At 40.6% G+C, this 24,769-nt stretch overlaps 1 protein-coding gene across 2 annotated transcripts; it reads right to left on the reverse strand.

Moving 5' to 3' along the window:
* Positions 1–1,191: 1,191 nt before the first annotated feature.
* LOC124280571 (beta-D-xylosidase 1-like) lies at positions 1,192–23,791 on the reverse strand. Of its 2 annotated transcripts, none has more exons than XM_046716534.1 (12): positions 23,450–23,791; positions 21,979–22,138; positions 21,470–21,640; positions 19,799–19,890; positions 19,208–19,434; positions 18,332–18,582; positions 17,811–18,033; positions 17,291–17,380; positions 16,790–17,001; positions 3,943–4,143; positions 3,202–3,376; positions 1,192–1,354 (listed from the first exon to the last, which is right to left on the reverse strand). In XM_046716534.1, the coding sequence occupies exons 1-12, from the start codon at positions 23,755–23,757 to the stop codon at positions 1,239–1,241; spliced, it is 2,226 nt and encodes a 741-aa protein (XP_046572490.1). In that variant the 5' UTR covers positions 23,758–23,791; the 3' UTR covers positions 1,192–1,238. The 2 variants fall into 2 exon arrangements, with proteins under 2 accessions (XP_046572490.1, XP_046572488.1); XM_046716532.1 differs by lacking the exons at positions 1,192–1,354; positions 3,202–3,376; positions 3,943–4,143 and adding exons at positions 13,402–13,577; positions 14,791–14,965; positions 16,122–16,322.
* Positions 23,792–24,769: the final 978 nt, after the last annotated feature.

Consider the following 24,769-nt stretch of genomic DNA (forward strand, 5'->3'; position numbering starts at 1 on the left):
AAGAGGATGACTATCAAAGTACAACTGGATCCAGCACTTCCTGGCTATACTGATCACATGTCATATGCCCTCGGATTGTTACCAAGTCATGTACATTCGTGAGATGCACCCCCATACCAAGATGGAATCTCCACCAAAGACAACAATTGGTTGAATGTTTCCCCTGCCTCCAAACTCACAAGCATCCATCAGTTACTTTCATCTGACCAATGTGCCCTCAGATTCCAGCGTTGTCATGATAAACACCAACCCTAACATGCTTGTTGGTAATGATCGCCGGTGGTGGACGGTTGATGACCCTTCTAGAGTTGTTCCACACTCCTTAGGCAATTCTTGACTGTTCTCGTGGAGAGTAACCAGTGGTGCTTCAGAATAGTTTTTGTGGCAAGTGGTTCTCGTGGAGTGAGCCTCATTGGTGTGGTGTCTTCACGATTTGACATCATCCAAGGTCCTCCAGAACGTGGGAGATCATTCAACTGATTTGTTTCCCTGTATTGCATGACCAAACGGCCGACTTTTGGTTAGTGGACAGTCATTTCCCCACCAGTTGCTTTAAAGGACATTCCCGAGTTAAGCATACCGATAATTTGCCGTCTCTGGCGATCTGATGATCAGCTTCGTGACATAGTGGGAGAAAAATGATTGAACATTGTTACCCATGCAGATGAAATACTGACATATTGACACGTGCACAAACTGCACATGTGAAAATTTGTGGGTTTGCTTCTGGACACACTCCTCAGGGTGTGTTTCCACCAACACACTTGCAATATATTATACTTTCTTAAATGAATATTTTTATCATACACAAGCTGAACTTGAACACAGTTCTGTTGGCTGTCAATATATTTACTGGTGCTTAACATTTTTCCAGGTTTATATACTGGACAAAAATAGTTAGGGATATATGTAAATTTTGAAATTATGAATAATGATCTATTTATTCATTGACTCACAGATAAAATATAATCATAACAATACCAATATCCCTAACTTCTTTTGTCCAGTATATTATGAAAGAGTGAGTAAGTAAGCAACATCACGGCGGGGGACACAAGAAGTGGGCTTCACACATTGTACCCATGTGGGGATTCGAACACCGGTCTCTGGCGTGACGAACGAATGCTTTAACCACTAGGCTATCCCCACCACCCCATATATATTGTGAAAGAGATAACAGAGGAATAGTTATGACAGTTCTCGCAAGGCACATTTTATTAATGCAAAGCTGATTTGTCTTAATATACACCAAGATACTTGGACCCCTCGACTTTGAATCTACCTTCCAACACTTGTGATGCGGCAGACTTTTGTTGACCTGGTTGTTGCCCACCCGCAAACATCTGCATGTAACCTGAAGAGGATGATCATGATGGTTAATGAGAAGACAAACCTTGTGTGTTTTCAAGTCTCGGCAAATCTTGACCATTTTGTTTACGGCAAAGAAGACACTTCTCGTCTATTTACTCAAAGACCCTTACCCAAGGGAACGAAAGACTTCTGAGCTATTTTCTGCTAATGGGCTAATAACCGATCAGCTTGTCAACTTGACTTAAACCTGCTATAGGAATGCACTTTTCAATAGCTAAGATACTGGATGATGGAAAAATCGCATCACTGATGAACCCAAGAAAGCTCACCACATAAAAACTGGACACGCTGGGTCACAACTCTGACTTGTGTTACAATATGGATGAGAATCAATAACCGCAACAGAACCAAAATTACTAGTTGAATAATGCTCTTGCTACAGTACCCAGATCAGTGGAACAGGGACAAATTACCTGCACGTGAGGGAACAGCCATCTGGACAGTAAGGTACTAGACGCTGTTCAGAAGACGTCAACACGAGGTCAGAGCTTACAAATCACATAGCAGATCCTAACCATAACTCTGAATGGAAAGGGTTGCGTCCACTGCCGACGACGAGAACAAGCCTCATTTTGATGGAAGTTGCAGGATTATGGCTAAGGGCAGCGTCATTATGAAGGTAGGTGGCAATCAATCGAACCTGGTTTACGTTTGTATTCCCATTTGCAACACCTCTGTAGAGGATGAGTATCATTTCACACTTATATGCCACTTGTACAATGAATTGAGAATAACTTTTCTTCCGGAACACTTTTGGAAGTTCCCTTCTATCCATAAATATAAAAGGCTGATATGTACAACTCAGGAGAATTTAATCAGACGTGTACAGTATTACATTTACCATGCATATATAAAAAGAAATAGGTATTTAGAAACACTTTAGACTTCATTTGTATGCTCTTGTTAACTATGTATAGTTATATCTTGTATATGGGCCCTTGGCCTCGTTACAAATAAACTCCTTTTGACTTTGATTTGTTTGGGTGGCATTTTAGAAGTTGAGACGTACAATATAGAACGCTTTTTTATGGATAACAACTTCTTTACTTCGTGAGTGCATAGGTAAATTGTAGCGCAAATAGGGTTGCGCAACCCTATTTGCGCTACAGTTTGCCTGTGGTGAGTGCGACGTTTCCATACAGATTCTGTATCGAAACGTCGCACTCACAAAATAAAAAATTGTTCTACATGTATCAGATTTATAGAAGTGTTGGTCTATTTGGTCGTTGCTTGAGGTCTAAGAATGTTCCATCTTTATAATGGCGATCATTAAACAGTCGAGTCCAGACAATCCAGTGATTGGCATCATGCGCATTGATCTACACAACTGGGATGAACTGTATAAACCATGTGAACGAGTCGGATCATCCGATCCCGTTTGTCGCTTCACACAAACATGGGTTGCTGAAGACCAAATGTAAAACTATGTTTTTCTGTTAAATCACCAGCCAAGAGTTGTCACCAGTGCAATGAACTATAGAACTGCATCTACACCTAGGTCGTCAGCGTTAGAGGCACAGTGTACATGACAAGTAAACAGAGGTACAGTATATACCAGTACCCACAAGGGTCACTCACCTTGCTCTATCACCCACCCCGAGTTATCCACCCAAACGGCCATGCTCTCTGCTGACACCGTCACGTTAACTACTACATGTATTTTGAAATTTAAAACTATTTTTTTCTGTTAAATCACCAGCCAAGAGTTGTCACCAGTGCAATGAACTATAAAATTGCATCTACATCTAGGTCGTCAGCGTTAGAGGCACAGTGTACATGACAAGTAAACAGGTACAGTATATATACCAGTACCCACACTGACTCACTCACCTGGCTCTATCACCCACCCCGAGTTATCCACCCAAACGGCCATGCTCTCTGCTGACACCGTCACGTTAACCACTTGGAAAGCATTGGCAGCAATGGTGACACGCTCAAAAGCAACCAGCTGTCGCCGTGGAATTGGCACACTGGGGCTGCCCCAGGATATATAAACCTGAACAACCTGCAAAGAAGAATATTTGACCCAAACAGTAACAAATCGCAATAATGTCATGTCTCCATATCGCAACTGCACTGCTTGCATGTGTGTCTGTAAGCATACTAAATAATGCTTTTACCACTGAGATATCATGCCACAATTTTAATACCAATACGCTACTAGAAACAATATGTTGTATTTTGTTCTTGAGGACTTTGCAAAAGTCAGGTTATAATCTATTTCTAACGCTTGTCATGTGAGGATGATTGCATTATGTGCATAGTATAGATATTCTAATTGTGTGAATTGCACAAGAACATGGCTCATTTTTGGTGATCAAAGCGTTCCTCGTTTCAAGAACAGTGACTTAGGTACAGAACTTTTCTCCCTGTTCTTTCAGAATATATTCTCAACCATCGTGAATTTGAGAGCAACAAAACAAAACTAAATACATTCAATGTGTATTGTGTAAGTAAATGTGCTCGACAGGCTATATATATTGTGAAAAACACATCTTAGGTTTTCTTGCAATAATCATCAGTTATACAAAGGGAATCACACTGAACGAAAGACAAGTAGATTCCACTGACCTCATCACCCTCATATTTCCCTGTGTTCTGCAACAGAATGGAGACCTCGACATCTTCCCCTGCCTTTATAACGTTGGCGTACTGTAGCCTGCTGTAGGAGAATTCGGTGTAGGAGAGGCCGTAGCCGAAAGGGTACAATGGGTCGTCCTCGTAGTATCTGTATGTTCTCCCGGCCATTGAATAGTTTGTCATGGCTGGAAACTGGAATAAAATGGATTTCAGCTATTGAGGGGCCTTATGTAATATTCCGACCATGCTGAGACAGTCAAGCAGGACCTTAGTAAGTTAGTGACAGGAAACTTTAGCTACGGTCCAGGCCATCGGGTACTGCCATATAAAACATATTAGCCAAATTAGCACCTGATACAAATTTGATAATAACTCGCAAAGAGAACTACATACGTTTGACAAATTCTGACGAGGTCCAAAGGCACCTTTGCCCAAATGTATACGGTATGATATAAGATTTCACTCTGCACACTCGAAAGGCTATGATAAACCGTACGAACTCTGGTAAAAACACTTTCCATTGATCAAAATTAAATTTAAGGATAAATTCATCTACATATAATATAAATCAACATGTTTAATATTGATCGTACACATTCTTAAAAGGGATCGTCATGTCTATCTGGGAGAAACTGTCAGGTATTCACGCGAATGACCAGTACTGGAACATTTTGATTGAGATAGCATACTGGCAATTAATGGGTCGACTCTATACAGGAAAATGAAACATCACTCACCCCATCAAGACTCTTAGGCCATGTGTAGGGCAGTCTGGCTGCAGGAACCGAACCAGGTCCATCCATGGTGAGCACACGTCGCAGAGCGTCTCCTGTAGCCTGAGCAGGAAAGAAACATTCTAAGATGGCGGCAACCTGAGGACTGGCATCTGCCATGGTGATGTTCAGAGGACCGGCATTGAACATCAGAAGGACGATCGGCGTATTGGCGCCTGCACGAAATGAATGATATATTTCCGGCAGTTTGTACGTTGATAGTTTCGTTGTAAATTCATGATGTAAAACAAAAAACAGTTTTTTTGCCTTATCACCACAACAATCGATGTTGCTGTTATGTTTGTGTTCAGTTTTCCTTTGTACAGATGTGCAACTTTAAAGAATCGAAAAAAAATGAAAACAATTAAAAGGTAATACTGATAAAGGTGAAAAATGTTCAACCTGGGTTCTCAGTGGAATATTAGGAAATAATATGGTGTAATTACTGCCTCGAAACACAAAGTAGGTATCTGTTGTTGGAGTAGCAGAACAATTTTATTTATTTATTCAGACCATTATTTCTCAAGTTTCAGCAAGTCAGTATATTGATGATAAAAACTATTAATACCTACTGAATTTTAATGAATCTAGTAATAGTTCGGCTTGTCCTGCAGGTAGTTCCATATTTGGTCTGTCACGTGCTTCACCTTCAATCTCTTGTCCTTGTAATATAGAAGATAATTATAAGTATCACCATTGCAGCATATATGTCGGAAATATATAAACTGCTCGTGGGCATATTCTGAAAGTTTCTATCATGCTGATTTAAATCCAGAAAGGATATAATTGGAAATGTAGGTTTAAAATGAAAATTAGGATTGAGAATAACGCATGCAGTAAAAATCTGTAACTGCAAGAAAATAGATAACTTTCATAATAACAGGTTTGTTACAGTTAGCAAGATATGTTTTTTTTGCAATTTGCGAAACAATATATTGACAAAAGCTATTTAGGAAATAGGTCATTGCCAAAATTGGAGGAAATATAACAGATATATTATAGCAACGAAGGTCACCAGGGATAGGTGAACAGTTTTATTATCACACCGAATCCCCTGACAAACAGCAAGAAAAGCTGAAGTGTAACGGTGTAAGACCAGAACCCCAGTTTCATATCTGTTACAAACTTTGTTCAACATATACTAATTGCAATGCGGTATGTATTAAGACAGTCATCAATAAAGGAAATGGTACTAGTTCTGTTATATACCAGTGCCCAGGCAAACAAACACCAAATCTTTCCCAGACACAGCGTCTTGAACAGAGGAAGAGTTGTAGTTTGTGCAGGAAGTGTTAGAGCAGCCAGCGCCATATTGGACGTTTGAGGACAACTGTTTGATGCCATCCAGTGCTGTCATGGTAAACCGAGGGTCACTGTCGGCGGAGTAGTCGCCAAATATGTTGACTTTGTCGTTGGCGATAGGACCTACCACCTAGACGAGAAACGGGAATTACAATACCCAATATAGTGACCTTGGAATAGTTTTGACAAACGCAATGCAAACAAATTATGACCATCAGCACAAACTACGGCAACAAAATTACATTTCCATGTCCCTTTTTTGTAAATGTACGCGGACGTGTTCACACCCTCTGTTTTGCATGTATTTGTGTACTGTAGACCTATGTTCCTAACTACAAGCCCTAAACCCATTAAGTGTTTAAGAAGTTTGCAATTTAAAAACAATGTAAAACAAAACACCAAAATACCATACCCCAATAGAATTATATTTCTTTGTCAAAGGGAGGAAGGTGTTCACGTTCTTCAGCAAGACAAAGGTTTTCATCGCTGCTTCAACGGCCAGGGCTTTATGGGACTCACTCTCGATGGTAGACGTGTTCAGCTTAGTGTACCGGTTCGATTCCGGAGGATCAAACTCACCAAGCCTCATTCTGGTATAAAACAATGGTTTCACTCTCTCCCGAATCAAATCTTCCGTGAGCTTGCCCTGTTTGACTGCTTCAGCTGTTGACAGAGGGTTAGAAGCTGATTCAGAATGGTCATTGTCATGTAGGTGAACACATGTACGCTGTGTACGCATTTACGTACTGTCAAAACAAAAGCGTTTCATAGTATGGTATTGAACTCTGAAGGAGCTAGGCAGGATACATTCAACTTGGGGAGTCCTGTTCCTTTTCTGGACATCGGCCATGGGTCGAGTGCTCTATTCGGAAAATATATTTGCTAAACAGATTATATAGAGTTTGTTTCTACGCTGACTACAATTTTCAACTTTGCGAGGGATTAGAGTCTGTTTCAAGCACCAAAGGAGAAATCGATGTTTTTGACACTTGAAGTTCGTATCTGCATTTTTTCAATTCTTCAAAAGCAGATTTATCTGAATGACCGGCTACACGTTTGCCGTTTGGGCTTTTGGCTGCAGTCGGTCAATGCATAAATCGAAATAAGGATCCAGTAAACAACAGTTCTACAACCAAAAACATATCAATTCATGTTCTTGCAAACTCCACACTTCACATGTTAATGACGAATTCAGCTGATGAGGTTACATGAAGTCGGTAGTTTTGCAAACGTTTTTTAGTATATTGCCCCTCGTTTCATAAAGGTTGTATACCCTTAGAAGAAAAGAAACACACTGAACCGATGAGGATAAAGAAACAGGTCTCTTTCGAATCAAGTCTATTCCATTAGATTAAATGGCAATAAAGTTGCAGCGTTAATAAAAACAGTAAATTGGTAATCAGTTCATTTTTGTTTTGTGGTGGATAGCCAAATTAATGGTAGACGTTTGAGATAAAAAGGACCTGGTAGTGTAATTTTATTAGATATTTTAAATGTTACACATTACATGCTAATGTCTTTATAGAATTCGGTTTCTTCTGTTGGCAGCGATGAAGTCTTTTCAGGATGATTAACACTACCACTCTCTGAACGCTTTTAAGGATGACTACCACTCAGCAATGTTCCAGCAATATGACTTTGTGTATTAATATGACGGTGATCTGTATACAATCGAGTCTGGAACAGTTTATCCATTGATTGACATCATGAGCATCGATCTACCCACTTGTGATACGATGACATGCATCAACCAAGTCAGCAAGCCTGACCACCCGATTACGCTAGCTGCCTTCCGAGAAGCATGGGATACTGAAGACCCCTTCCAACCCAAGTCTTCACGGAGACTGTCTACGAAGAGACTGTGAAATGGTACCTACATATTAGGGAGAAGTATGGCTGGGGAAGATTCTCCGATAATTCCAGATTGACACCAGCGTTCACTGACGCTGCAGCTATGTCGACGCCGTTGTCGAGGTAGTGGTGTGTTGTCATGATTCTCTCTATGGCCCCTTGGTCACTGATGACGTAACCGGTGAAGTTCCATTCGTTCCTGAGAACATCTGTTAGAAGCTGACTGTTGGCACATGCTGGCGTTCCGTTGAAGCTGAATGGCAGGGACCCCTTATGAATCACACTCAATGATGCCTCCATTACCATTGGATCAGAGTACTCGGTGGAATAGAATATAATTAGCAGAGACTGAAGAAGCTTCTCTGAAGAAAATTGTTCACCACTATTAAGCTGTGTTTTGAAACGTTTTACACGTTTAGCAATATTGCCCCATGACTCAAGGCAAGGTGGATTTCACACTGTAAACTACGCACACCTAAAAATGTTACTTCTGCAGCAAAATGTAGTTTGTCAACAATATCCTGCTACTAGTTTTATTAAACACGTTTTACATAGATGTTATTTACATGCCGCTTCATGTTCACGAGCACCATGACCAGAGATGTACCTGTTGTAGCTGCACATGATGTTGTAAGTCCCGGCTTGGACACACGCCCGAAACGCTGGTAGGAATGTTGTACGCCAGTCTCGTACTGATACCTGTAGAAACAGGAGGCATATATCACAGGAGGCATATATCACTCAACTCTAACCATCATAATGACTTACACATATTCAGACAAGGTGACACTATATATACTGGATATCGACGGCAGAATGAGCATTGAAAGTGAAAGAAGGCTTCACATTATGTTCTGAGATCAATTTTGTTCAATATTGAAATGCGTCTTCAGTGTTATCCATGTATTGGCACTTGCCAAATTAGCATGCGATTTTAAGACATAAACTCAAAAACATTAACATTTGGCAAGTTACATTTCACACAGGTTTCACCATAACTACTATCCTCGTATGCCCTAAACACCTAGTCTATGGTTGGTAAGTACACCCTGAAAATATTCTTTTGTGCAGAGCTGCTAGACGATAATTTGAAACCGATTAAATGTTATGGTCCTTTATGGGTGCCTTAAAAACAAAAACAGATCGTCGTTGCGAAGGCCACACACATATCGAGGACATCACTAAGGCTGTCAACCCATGAAGATGCGGGCTAGAATTGATCTTCAGTAACCCATGCTTGTCGTAAGAGACAACTAACGGGATCGGGTGTTCCGGCCCGCCGGGCTGGTGGACACATGTCATCGTATCCCAACTGCGTAGATCGATGCTTATGCTGTTGATCACTGGATTGTCTGGTCCACTTGATTATTTACATATTGCCTCCATATAGCTGGAATATTGCTGAGCACGGCGTTAAACAACAAACCAACGACAACAACAACCAAGGTTGCCGGTTGTTTTCCACAGTAAAGGAACTCTTTGCCGTTGTAACATGCCCAATTGTTGGATATTAAGGTATCGAAACGTTTTGACCCACTGACGGTCTATCCTACTCTCTGTGTGACAAACGAAGGCGAAGTACTGTGTTGACTATCCTCCCGTGAAAGATAAGATAGTAAATGTATATATAGTACATATCAGGGTCACTGAACTATGCTTAGCTGAAAATATTTAAAACTACTCAAAGTCAACAAAGTCACCACGAACCCACACGTTGAGTTTTGCATGCCTAATAACATCTGATTTGTATCAGATAAACATATGGAATTTTAATTAATAGCAGTGACTTATGTATAATTATAGAATATTTCACACGCGTCTATCCCTGTGACGTTATGTGAGCAATAGATACCACCGATTTCGCTGTACGAAAGATGGAAAATGTCTTTTTACACTGTGATGTTTTTCATGCACAGATACTTTTCACACGTTTCGTGAAGCAATTTGGTCCCTTTAGTGGACGTAAGTATAAAACAATGATACCCACTACGGCTGAAAAGTTATGTCTTTGTACGGGAATGCTGTCTGGTCCTCCGTAGGCGTCGAAGTGTTTGCAGCCAGCGTTCGCTCTGATGTAGCGCGAGTCGTGACCTTGCAGTCCCTTCACAAACATGGTGGCAAGGACACCGGACATGTAAGGATCTTCTCCATAACTCTCCTAAACTCAGAAAGTATTTTGTCATATTACTTGAAACAACAGGATGCAAACCAGCCACAATATATCACAGAACACTTCATTAGCCGGAAGACCTGGGTGAACCTTCAAGAACCTATCCATATCAAATTCGAGTGAAGAAGCTTTCACAGTTTGTCATTTATTAAAGATTCCTCTGAAGACGAAACACTATTTAACTTTCATAACGTGCATAACACTGGGTCACCTATGTTTGTGAAGTATTCTCTGTCAGTATGTCTCCATGCGGCAGATGTAAGAAGGTGTTTCACTTTCATTCTGAAACATTCTAGTTTCACCCAAAATATTTAACCTAGCTAATTCAGTCATGATCTTGACCAGGCATAATCTCATCGGAATGAAACATTATATTTGCACCGTAACAATTCAAGATATAACGACGAAGAGATGAGAAAGTTGGACCTGGTTTCGTCCCCATCTGGGGTCCCTCATGATGTTGATGACGGGGCTGAAGCAACTGATGCCTTTGTGGTCGCCGTACTCCTTTTTGCTGATGTAGTCGTTATATTTACCCCGTACTTCAACACTAGTTGCCTCAGCAATCCGGTATATAAGGTCCTTACTGTGAATATACACTTTTGGAAATTTCATGTCCTCTGAAAGCGAGCTGAATGACCATACAACCAGGTACGGCGGCACGACATTAATAGAATGGAAATGCTGAACATCAAACAATAATGGAAACATCACGGCTATAAATATTTAAAATTGAAAGTTTCGAAATTGATTAAAAATAAAGTTTACCTTTTTGTCTGACTACACAGTCCATAGTTCACCGTTTATGTCATATTAATATAAACGACAAAGACATGTTACAAAATATCACTAACGTATTAAAACTACACAATTTAGTTCGCATAATAATTCACACACACACACACAAAAATAACGTTTTCAATTTTCTCCGAGTAATCCTTTTTAGTTCGTATTTCTATATTGTATCTATATCTCCAACCTCCTTAGAAAAGGATTCCGAAATAAAATTCCTGAGCACTTTATCGTTTGCAAAATTCCATAGCTCTGATAAGGTATCCTTCGACTAATGTTGCCAACTCAAAGCCAAGTGATTGTATACATACTGGCCAGAGTCACCTCTCTCCTACATTTTTGTATTCCTCTTTCCTCCATTTTTTATTTGTGTTAAACGTGCCCCTACGATATTCATAGATGATCATCAATAGAAACTGAATCCACCCTATCAGACTCCTACCTGAAGGCTGCAGCTAGACCCAGAGCTTGGGGGAAGGAGGTGGCATTTCCGGCCCCCACATCCCCCCTCAAACATTCGGTGTTCCAGGAGTAGGGGCCAATACCAAGACGGGGGATAGGGGGAGCGGGTCCACCCAAATTCCCACGCCCCCCTCGGGCCATCTGTTCTTGCATCTCTTCCAGGGTGAGGCGCCCGACAAGGTCCTCTACCCTCGCATCCCAGGGTAGGGATGTGTTTCTGAAGGGATAATCCCCTAACACAAAGAGGCATTGGAGGATTAGGACAAATCCAAATGAAAGACAATTCATGATAACACGTGTACGTCTTTCTACCGAGGTCCAGCTTGCTCGCAGAATGTAAAACAATTATCAGATAAGCAGGTATTGCTTTGACCTTGGCCTCTAGCACCATGTCCCTGGAAGATGACAGTGAATAAAAAGACAAGCATAATGACATCATCGTTTCAAACATAGTCCGCTGGCAATATTTAATTTTCATAATTGTAGATAAAGATGTAATATTTCTTTGCTGACAATACACCATCAATCAACCACCATTATACAAGCTGTTTGTCATACCATCAATCACAGTTCCAAACCAATATCATCGATCAATGAACTCAACACCAATGAGTGCTTAAGAAATCATGTTAACTATTGTTCAGTGTCAACTTCTTAATGGTTTTGTTAATATTCAGTTTATTCCTAACAAGTTACTATCTGGGTGCTTAAGAGCACACACTTTCATTTCACACTTGGGGGTAAAGATTGTAAAATCGTGAACATGCCAAATAACTAGTGTCCCTAGGAGAGATTTTAAAAGACCCGCAACATCTTTCTAAGCACTAAAACAGATGATTCAATGAAAACTAGGGTACGAAATGAATATGCAACCATATGACCCGTACCATGTTTGAAATTTATTGATGAGCAAAGAAAATATTCTAAAATAAGTACATCAGTTGTGAATTATGATACTTTCAAGCGCCAGTAAATTTTTCTTTATCTAATATTGCTCACTAAAGATAAGTCCAATCGAACATTAAACACATGATTAATAAGAGAAACATTTTCTTTTGTACGATATGTTAGAACCGAAATAGCGTACTCCTTGTATTTCAATATACTTTCTCATATACTCTTCTTCAGTTTACTTACATATGTTTGTGTTGTAGAAAGAAACTGCCTGTAGCCAGATCTGGCGAATAAAGTTGATGGGGGTTGAAGCTCGTATCCACGTGTCCATATCACCATGACAAAGGCGAACATGATCAGTTCACTCCAGATCATAGTAACATAATTCATCGGCAGACGTTAGCCAGACATAAAATTCTGGGTTGCGATGTTATCTAGGTAACAGAGCAATTTAAGATGGTAACCCATCACAATTCCAGGAAACCACTGGACAGAATCCCAAGGTACATACAGATATTTCCATTGACCCAAAACAAGTAGCATTTGATCTCCATTAAGTCATAGAGTCATGCCTTCGTTGTTCTGTACCTGTGGATGGCGTCAGTATTTGCTTTTGTCCTGCTATTGGCGCTTGGGTAAAACTTCAAGACCCTTTTTACTACACTGAAATGAGTGAGTAGCCTCCTCTTAAATAGAATCCGATGTAGGGATTGACCTCCTGAAGGATGGTTAACATCATTTTTGTCCACCCAAGCTGCTTTACAGGCAAAAATTTGATTGGGAAAATGGCGAAGAAATGAGGAAATAAACTAATTTGTGCTAAGGTTTTAGTCCAAACTCTCAATTGCCCGTTAAACATGGTTGTCTTGAAAATATTTAGACTTTTCCTTTGTAATAATCGCCCCACTGAAACAATAGTTGCATGTTTTCATGTATTTTGTAACATTGTTCTGATTGTATAAAAACAATATATTCAAGGCTTCACATCCACTCCGAAACCATCAAATCCTCGGCCATTGCATTGATCAGATCATTTGGGTGATATCACATTTCCGTTTTGTGTGTGGATGGCAATAAATACGTCCTTTAGTAGACGATATAGACAGGCGTTTTGCCCGAATTATGAAACTCCTACGTCACCTGTTGCAACCTTTATGTACTCGACATAATCGTATATTTGTGATAGACAAGAAAGATATAACGGAATAATAGTTGTGACTGTTTTCGGAAACATGCCATATTTTATTGACGCAACGAGTATTTGTCTTAGTACACACCAAGATACTTGGAACCCTCGACTTTGAATCCACCTTCCAGCACTCGTGATGGTGCAGACTTTTGTTGACTTGGTTGCTGACCACCAACAAACAATCGGATGTAACCTGAAGAGGATTATCGTGTTGGTAAATGACGAAAAAATCCTTGGTGTTTTCAGTGTTGTATTTTTTACGTTTGTTCAATACCTATAAATCGTAATGGGACATCCTCACCCCTCTCCATAACTTCAAAGTAGTCTCAGTAGTCAATGTAGTGAACTGGGCAACTAGTCCCCATGCTTTAAACAGGTCACAGCCAGATGCATATCATTGTTTGTTAACTGCTAGATAGTCTTATACAAGTGTATACGCAGTTACATGTTTAGAAGTATTTGTCTCCTAAATATGTACAAACCTCCTTTTTACAATAATTTTGGGGAAAAAAGGTTCCAAGACCTTTACTGTAAAGAAGAGTACGATGGTTCGTTCAGCAAAGTGATCATGGCTTGCACCAGACTACAAACGGTCATTCGATTAGCTAAAAGATATAGGGAATTGAATTGTAAGTTAAACAAAAAAAGATTGAGACGCTATGAAGTCTTTATTATTGGACGAGACATTACGACCGTGCCGGCGATATGAAGTGCTCCATTCTTGTTTCTGTAGACAACCAGCTAGGACATTACATCATGTGACGGTATGTCCAAGCAAGATCAAATGTATCATATTTAAGAAGACACAGATACTTTATCTATATTCTCCCGTGAGAAAAAATAAGATGGCAAAACAAACGCAAATGTTTTTGTTTTGTTACAGCGGACATGTTTAGTGATGTGGCGTGGGTTGAGCTTAATATAAGCAGAAGGTTGAAAGGGCCAATTCATATATTAGTCAAGATCTGCCTTGATCTGCCTGTAGTTTTGCTTTCTACCCTCAAACCATTATGATCTTTACTCCGAGACTCGCTGACCCCACAACCATAGCCCCAGGGCACTCTGAAATGGCATTGTATAGTCAAGTTTGGACAGGACAATCAAGAGAGGGATATCCTGAGTATTGACATTGTGATAGGAAGACATCCACCAAAAGCAATCCTGACCACCCGATCCCGACCCCATTGCTGAAGACCAATTCTAATCACATATAAGTAAAAGAAATATTCTCATATATTTTGAAATGTAAAGACTATTTTTTCTGTTAAATCACCAGCCAAGGGTTGTCACCAGTGCAGTGAACTATAGAATTGCATCTACACCTAGGTCGTCAGCGTTAGAGGCACAGTGTACATGGCATGTAAACAGAGGTACAGTATATACCAGTACCCACAAGGGTCACTCACCTGGCTCTATCACCCACCCCGAGTTATCCACCCAAACGGCCATGCTCTCTGCTGACACCGTCACGTTAACCACTTGGAAAGCATTGGCAGCAATGGTGACACGCTCAAAAGCAACCAGCTGTCGCCGTGGAACTGGCACACTGGCGTTGTCCCAGGATATATATACCTGAACAACCTGCAAAGAAGAAATTTGACCTTTTGACCAATCGTTGTATCAATTGGTCAATCAGTAACCATTGACATTAGTCTAATGACACATCTCCATATCACAACGGTTTTGCGGAATTGTTGTGTTTACCCTTTGACCAAACATTTTACCTCATCACAAGTTGATAACCATTCCCAATAGTGTCAAGCAAACAATAGTGTCATGATCTCACATAACTATATGACATTAAATCACGTACGACAGAGTTGTCTTTGAATTCTGAATATATCACTTGGTGGCGTGAAATGGGATATTAGGTTTAGAGTGTGTGCGTGAGCGAGAGCGGGTGTGCTATATATCTGTTTAGGTGCACATGTGTTTGTATGTGTGTGGGTACTTGAACTTGTCCTGAACTATTGACGGTTTCATGGTGCCAGCCCACACTCCATACCCTACTCTACCACAGTATACTGACTCCGAGCCGAACGGTCATTGCTTTGTTATGGGAACAGGCAGGGTAAATACAAGCGCCATCTTTTATGTTCCTTCCGAGTGACGTGCCCGATGATCGACCCGCCGACATTCTTCTCTGACAGCCAAAACTCTATCTACTTGATAACAGAGGTGTCACGATTTGCAAATTCTATCAGTTGATGTATGAATGTATATTGGTACTGGAGGTCATGACGTCTGGTCCTGATTCTTGGTATTCGCGGTGAAGGGGCATCTATTTCTCTCTGCCCAGAATAACTCAACAACAGTATCTCTCATCTAACCGTTATGAAAAGAGAGGTGTTGCCGTTTACTTTTAAGGAATTCGTAACTGTACATGTTGACGAATCTAATGTGAAGCAGATAACATGCGGTGGTGTTGGAGGAGCATCTATTTCCGTCTCTTGTAATGACGTTTCGGACATGTTTAGTGTAACTGTTTGCAGTTCATCAATGTATAGAGACACTTCATCAGTTTTCATCTTCAACTATTCAAAAATATGAGTGGGACAGAAATCGATTAGTCAAAACACACACACACACACACACACACACACACACACACACACACACATCCATTTTAGTAGATCATTGAACAAATTAGGAGTCAAGCTTATCGGTCTTCTGGAAATAACCACCAGTTTCACAAGGGAACGACGCTAAAGGAAAGGCTCAAGCAGATTCCACTGACCTCATCACCCTCATATTTCCCTATGTTCTGCAGCAGAATGGAGACCTCGACATCTGCCCCTGCCTTTATGGTATAGGAGTACTGAAGCGTGATGTAAAAGAACTCAGTGTAGGAAAGGCCATAGCCGAAAGGGTACAATGGGTCGTCCTCGTAGTATCTGTATGTTCTCCCGGCCATTGAGTAGTTTGTCATGGCTGGAAACTGGAATGAATACATTTCAGCTTACTTTGACAGCTATTTGGGGGCCTCACATTATTTAATGTTCAAATCCTACCACAACAGCCATTACATAATTAGTAACTGTCGCGGACATCGGAAGCGATCGTAGAAAATCGGTCAAATCACAGTGCTCGGTCCAATGTACTCTTCTCTCTTTGAAATGCATGGTATACTCTGGCAAACTCTCCAAGGAACGTCTGGAGGTGTCTTTTTCCAAATCTAATTATTTTGTATGTATCTTGTATGTACATACTTTATATGTACTTATGCCGATCAACATGTTAATATTAACAATGCACAATGCTTGATCAATAACTGATTTACTCACTGTGTTGCCTGGTGTAATTTTGTGTCTGGGTAAAGGTGTAGGGTATTGAGGACCAATGCTGGAACCTTTTGACTGAGGCAACATATGTCAACACTGTACAGGGAAATGAAACTTCACTCACCCCATCAAGACTCTTAGGCCATGTGTAGGGCAGTCTGGCTGCAGGAACCGAACCAGGTCCATCCATGGTGAGCACTCGACGCAGAGCTTCTCCTGTAGCCTGAGCAGGGAAGAAACATTCCAAGATGGCGGCAACCTGAGGACTGGCATCTGCCATGGTAATGTTCAGAGGACCGGCATTGAACATCAGAAGGACGACTGGCGTATTGCCGCCTGTGAAAAATCAGGAGTGAAATGGTAAAACATGTAATGCTTTGCACGTATTGAATGCTGCCGTAATCTTCGTGTACAGTTTAATCTAAATCTGGTGAATAACAAAACGGAAAGTAATTGGAAAATGACACGCACATTGCTCAACGCCAGTAGGATGGTATAAATATTTATCTATTGAGGTATCTGGGGTATTTGTCAGACAAAGGAACTGGTTTGTAGTGAATGCTACCGAACACATTATTATTTTAACACCGAGACTATCAATGTAGTAAAATCTGAGGACACTCACTGAATTTCAGTGAATCTTGTAATAGTTCGGCTTGCCCTGCAGGAAGTTCAATGTTTGGTCTGTCACGTGCTTCACTCTCAATCTCTTGACCTTGTAAAAAGGAGTCACAGTGTAACTATCGCCATATGTGTAAAAACATAAGTGAAATATATGAGATAACGTTCGCCTTTATGTGCTTCTGATACAGCGAGCGAGATCAAGATAAGGGGGCACTTTAAAAATACATTGACGACACCTCTTTATTTATAAAATTATCAGTTATCTAAATATATCAAACAAGCATCGATACAATTCTGTGATAAACAAAACCAGGAGTAGATACACAACTGTACAAAACCAATCACCCCCAAGAAATCCCTGTTACTCATTAGCAGCAACACAAGCTAAGATGTTACGGGAAATCAGAACACCCGTTTCAGTTATATTACAAGTCCTGTTGAATATACACTAATTCCATTGACCTTGTTATTCGATACAGACAATCAACAATAAAGGAAATGGTACTAGTTCTGTTACATACCAGTGCCCAAGCAAACAAACACCAAATCTTTTCCAGACACAGCGTCATGAACAGCGGAAGAGTTGTAGTTTGTGCAGGAAGTGTTCGAGCAGCCGGCGCCATATTGGACGTTTGAGGACAACTGTTTGATGCCATCCAGGGCTGTCATGGTAAACCGAGGGTCACTGTCGGGGGAGTAGTCGCCAAATATGTTGACTTTGTCGTTGGCGATAGGACCTACCACCTAGAGGAGGAATCACAGTAAATGATAGTGTGGCATTGGAAAACTGACGAAAGGTTTCTGATTACACTTTTGACAATTTTGATTTGACCATCAGAACAAAATACGCAGTATGAAATTGCATTATTTGTAACTGTACACAGCCTCTCTTTCAGATGTATTTGTGTACGTATATTAATATATATATTTATATTTTTATATCCTTAATTGGTCAAGAAAGAAATTATTCTTTTGCACGTGGGTGTGCGAAAAATGAATGAAATGAAGTAATCCGATATATAATCCCTATAAACAACCGTACCCCAATAGAATTATATTTCTTTGTCAAAGGGAGGAAGCTGTTCACGTTCTTCAGCAAGACGTAGGTTTTCATCGCTGCTTCAACGGCCAGGGCTTTATGGGACTCACTCTCGATGGTAGACGTGTTCAGCTCAGTGTACGGGTTCGATTCCGGAGGATCAAACTCACCAAGCCTCATTCTGGTATAAAACAATGGTTTCACTCTCTCCCGAATCAAATCTTCCGTGAGCTTGCCCTGTTTGACTGCTTCAGCTGTTGACAGAGTGGTAGAAGCTGATTCAGAATGGCCATTGTCATGTAGGTGAATATATATACAGATGTGTATGCAGACTACTGTACTGCGTACTGTAATGCAAGACCCGTGGAATAAAGCCGCCGATCGAATCTAGCGCTAGATAGCTGCTGTCAACGTGGCTGGAATTAATAAACGAATTTAAAAGGTGGAGTTTTCGCTGTCCTGGCTGATCCATGATTTTGGCTTGGAATTGTGGAGGTAGCTGTTTTCGGTGAGTTGTAGCGAATAACTTTTTGAAATAATGATCCGATTGTGACCAGTTATAGCTCATTTTGTAGGGAAACCATCTAGCTTTCGATCCGTAGGCCTCGGCGGAGCCTTAAAAATATTTTACGTGGTGAAATCTAACTTTGATTGAGGAGAGGGTAGTTTCGCCGTTACATCCCTTTCCTTTTATATACTACTAGGGTTGGGTCTATATACCTATTTGTCTTTTTAACGCTGTTTCTAAGCCCCAAACAAAGAAAACAACACCAAAACAAACGTTGCATGAATAGTATTACTAATACCGTGCGACCTCGTTCCTCATTTGGACATATAGGGATGCAACGACATCGAATATACATAGGAAAAGCTACCTACTGATTAAAGTGAAGAAGGGCTGTCGAAGGTTCTCAGCTAATTCCAGATTGACACCAGCGTTAACAGACGCTGCAGCAATGTCGACGCCGTTGTCGAGGTAGTGGTGTGTTGTCATGATTCTCTCTATGGCTCCTTGGTCACTGATGACATATCCGGTGAAGTTCAGCTCGTTCCTGAGAACATCTGTCAGGAGCCAACGGTTGGCACATGATGGCGTGCCGTTGAAACTAAAACGCAGAGTCCCCTTCTGAATCACATGCATTAATGCTTTCATTGTTCACTGGAGCAGTGTAGAGAAAGGTATATAAAATAATGAATGAAGAATTGATTTAAAAGGCTTTGACGGAATTGGTTCAGAACCATCAAACCATGTTTTAGAGAGGTTTTCACGATTAGCTTTTTCCATCATCAGGGTTAATGGCAAGTGTGGGTTTCTTTCTATTTACAAAAACACGGTGGGAAACCTAATAAAGTAACTTCTAAAGCACAATGTATGATGTGATTAATATTCTGATACTACGTTTTGTTATGATGTTTGTAGTTTTATGTGTATTTCTTGTTCTTGCCGCTTGGGGTACCGCACTGTTGTACCTGTTGTAGCCGCACATGATGTTGTAAGTCCCGGCCTTGACACAGGCCCGAAACGCTGGTAGGAATGTTGTACGAAAGTCTCGTACTGATACCTGAACAAACAGAAGTCAAATCTTATCCTGTCTACACCTAAAAGGATAGAAGTGACGGGCAAGTATTTTGATCAGATGATACGAGAAATAGACCACTGAAGCGATATTGAAAGTGTTTACAACAGAAGGTATTTGAGGCTCTGAGAAAATCTATATGGAATAGTCTATCCATCCATGTATGTTTTACTACCACGTATTGGTACATGGTACATAGCTTTCGGTGCTGTTGTTTACATCCCCCACATCATATAGCTTAAGTACTTTGTTGTTATACATTGGAGACCCATCTGTAACATCTGTCTATTTGCACATTTGCTGTAGCATAGAAAGTTTCAAAAATGAGGATTTTCTCTCAGCTGTGCAGAGTTGTTGAGAGTTCGTATGATTGTGATCCTTGTATTTTCCGTACCCATGTCTGTCATTCACTCGTTAAGCTGATACACATGTACCGATATATATCTTTGAAACAGTCGCATGTGTGAAGAACGTTGCAAGGCTGTGAACTGTTGGCCACAGTGGAGTTGTCGGACAGTAAGATAGGAGGAATGTTTTACCTCTGAAGGATACAGCCTTGTACACAATGAGGTGGCACATTAATGGGCTTATTAGGACAAACGCGATTGGAGACATAAACCTTTGTACCAGACGGACAGCATACCGTTCATAAGACAGCGACAAAAGGAGGCGAGGTAATGTCTGGACCATCTTAACTTCTTTGAGAGGCATTTAGATGTTGGATCAATAAGAAAGGATTACAATATATGGATGAACAACTTCTATAGTACTGTGAGAACGACGTTTCGGTGACGTTTCAAGTCACGGTGCTTGATAACGGTGTTAGAACCTACACCGAAACGTCGCTCTCACTGTAATAAAGAGGTGTATCCATACATCCATATATTTTCATTCATCCTTATTGGATTATCTGAGGTACACAGTTAGATATATTTAAATAGATTGAAAAAAACACACATGGAGCATGAAGATATTAATGAAACATGTATGAGTGAAATTGGCTCTGTATAAACATATAACCACTTTCTGGTGACATAGATGAAAATCAAACGTTCGATTATGGCTACATTGGAACATATGGGATATTTCAGTGAAATTATAGCACTCGAAGGAATAGGATCGCTTGAAACATTGCAAAATATTCATACCTGTCTCGTCTCGTGATTTCGCTGTCGAAAGTGGAGAATATTTTCTATCGTTCTTTTTGACCCGTGAAGGTCTGGGTTAGAATGAACCTTCAGTAACCAATGCTTGTCGTAAGAGGCGACTAACGGGATCGGGTGGTCAGGCTCGCTGGCTTGGTTGACACATGTCATCGGTTCCCAATTGCAAAGATCGTTGCTCATGCTGTTGATCACTGGATTGCCTGGTCCAGACTCGATTTTATACAGACCGCTGCCATATAGCTGGAATATTGCTGAGTGCGGCGTAAAACTAAACTCACTCGCTCACTCACTCACTATCGTTCTTTTTAACGTTAGGCTGTTGTCAGTACTGTACACATTCTTCATGTAAAATGGCTATGTTGTCCCTCTTCGGACTTTTGTAAAAGAATAATACATACCACGGCTGAAAAATTGTGTCTCGATACGGGGATGCTGTCTGGTCCAGCGTAGGCGGCGAAGACTTTACAGCCAGAGTTAGTTCTGATGAAGCGCGAGTCGTTACCTTGAAGGCCCTTCACGGACATTGCGGCCAAAACACCAGTCATATAGGGGTCTTCTCCATACACTTCCTGATTTCAGAACACATACTTTTGTTTCATCGTAGTAGCAGTTGGGTGCAAACAGACAAAACACATGGATCTCTCATCAACCGGAAGCTTCACTGTTTTTCATTGTCACCCTAAACTGATGAAAGAATCGCTTTCATTCTTCACGTTATACGCTATATGTTTTAATGAAATGATATATGTTCCTGTTTATTCCGGCTGCAACTATCAACATCCTGTATCAATGTCCGAGAGGTGTCAACATGTGGTTTAGTGTAAACACTTTACTATAAAAACACATCCAACAGAAACATATCATTTGCAGCTGAAAAATTATAAATGTAAGGATGAAAAAGTGTGACCTGGTTTCGTCCCCATCTGGGGTCCCTCATGATGTTCATGAAGGGGCTGAAGCAGCTGATGCCTTTGTGGTCGCCGTACTCTTTTTTGCTGATGTAGTCGTTATATTTACCCCGTACTTCAACACTGGTGGCCTCAGCGACACGGTACATCAGATCCTTGCTGTGAATATACACTTCTGGAATTGTCATGTCCTGTGAAAGTGAGCTGAATGACTACACACGCACGTACGTGCACACGAAACACATTCACAGGTGACAAAGGATGGAAATCAATAGTCGCATTCTATGAATAATCAGCAGAACATAATAAACTATTCTAGTTTGGGACAAGTCATCGTTACCGACCGAGGTTCATCATTGCACACATGAAACGATTGAATGTCAAGGTGAGAGTCGACTGTACTCAATCATTTGATTGCTTCCCACCCATAAGAGTCCAGACTATGGAACCGATCAGATCAAGTGTAGAACGTTACCCCACTCTTCCTGCAGACCTTGAGCCAATTGTTGGAGGGTATGGGGCTGTTACTGACGTGTTCAAGAGCATCCAATAAATGGGGTTTATGTCTGGTATTTCTGTAGAGGTATCAGTGGTGAGTATGAACATTTTCCTGTGCTGCAGTTGTGACAACAATTCATGTTGCACGTTCATGTCGTGTCGGTGTGTTTGGCCGCCAAGCAGGCGAAATTGTTGCTGTTGATTTGTATGCGATTGAAGCCAGAAAAATTCTTGATACGGCAAACTTGTATGTTTAGTTCTAGAGCGTTTTAAAAATATATACAGAAATTACCCACCAGTGATGTTGCATCTGAATATGTTATCAGTAACTGTTAATTAACAAATAAAAAGATGTATCTATGGCAATGTGTGGTCTAAGACAATGAAACTATTACAAAAGTTTTGAAAACAGTTCAAGATATTGGCAAGAGCAAACCAAATCACAGTGACGTGTATATGTGTCATTTCTCCATGTCCTAGATTTTGTCCCAATTCTGTATTATATCTATAAGTGATTACTCTTTGGAAAGGGTTGAGAAATGTGTTTCACTCCTCTTTAAATTACCATTTGCCGAAGTCTTATCGCTGATAAGGTATCTGACACAAATCAAAAACTTAAAACAACGTTCCTTGTTGGAACGAATTATTTGTACTTGTAAGTCTCTGTGTTTTTTCTGGACAGTTCCCCCGGGAAAACAGTAAATGTATTTCCAGAAATTTACATTTATTTTTTTCTTCATTGTATCTTTATCTTATTTCCATCAGAAACAGGGTTCACTTCCTAAATAAAATATGTATTGCAAGAAAAATCTTAACTCCCATAAGGTGTTGTACACATGTTTACCTGTGTCTAAACTCTCCCCCCTCGGCCTTTCTTTCCCTTTCGGAAACAATGATTGTGTTTAACGTGTCTCCACTAGATGTACAGATGATCATCAATATAAATTGAATCCACCCTATCAGACATCCTACCTGAAGGCTGCAGCTAGACCCAGAGCTTGGGGGAAGGATGTGGCATTTCCCGCCCCCACGTCCCCCCTCAAACATTCGGTGTTCCAGGAGTAGGGGCCGATACCAAGACGGGGGATAGGGGGAGCGGGTCCTCCAAAATTCCCATGTCCCCCTCGGGCCATCTGTTCTTGCATCTCATCCAGGGTGAGGCGCCCGACAAGGTCCTCTACCCTCACATCCCAGGGTAGGGATGTGTTTCTGAAGGGATAATCCCCTAACACAAAGAGGCATTGGAAGATCAGGACATATACGTATATAACACCGTTCATGATAACAGTTGTAGACTTTCTACCGCTGTCCAGCTGGAACAGAGAAGGTTTAAGCAACACTCAGATAAGGAACTAGTATTACCTTGGTCTTGTCCTTGATTTCTAGCACCATGCACGTTACCAAAATCACGTGACAGTGAATAGTCGGAAATAGATCATTTAAACTGGTCCAACCTGTTCCAGTATTGAAGTGAGTTCATTTCCATAACTGTACATAACGATTGAATTCCTGGATGATCACTATACAAATTATTGTACTGATCAATACAAAGACTGTCTTTCAAACAGCCAATCACAGATGCGTAAACAAAATATATGATTTGTCACATATCAGGTTACAGACCTTTGATAAAATAACCCAGCTTGTATGACGTCTCAATCACAGTATATAACGGGCTATTTCTGAAGCCACTAAACAAAGGTCAACTGCTCGGACAATTGAGCCACCATTTACTGATCAATGATCATGTGGATAGTCATAAAGGAATATTCCACAGTGAAAACTACTTGATAGAGGTCTTACCATTGGCCATACATGCATAAACAGTCTTTACCTAACACTCTGCTTCACGACACGTTATGATATATCTGACCCTTCCATATGTATATATCAAAATGGTTCCACTAACGCTCAAGTCCGTTCATATTTCAGAGATTATATTTGTATGATACATTGTCCAATATATATATCAGCTATTGATTCATACTTGCATAGGGTTTCATAACAGGTGCGCCTGTTTTCATTTCTGTACACGAGAGACTAACCTTTCTACATGTTTCGTTGATGTTTATGTCAACAAGAGACTGTACCACACTTTACGTCAGTCATGTCCTTTTGGTCTCTGTATCCTTATACTGGGCGATTGCAGAAGGCACTTGCAGAACTGGAATATCTAGATAGTTGCTTAGGTGTGCAGTTCTTTTATTTGCACGCCATGGATGCCATTTTGTTCTCAGAAAGCGGTAGATTTTATTGGCTGACGTTACCTAAATGTAAATCTGGGTTGCGAGT

Source organism: Haliotis rubra, unplaced genomic scaffold (genome assembly GCF_003918875.1).
Source record: "Haliotis rubra isolate DU_JTF1 unplaced genomic scaffold, ASM391887v1 Scf27, whole genome shotgun sequence".
NCBI classification, from domain to species: domain Eukaryota; kingdom Metazoa; phylum Mollusca; class Gastropoda; order Lepetellida; family Haliotidae; genus Haliotis; species Haliotis rubra.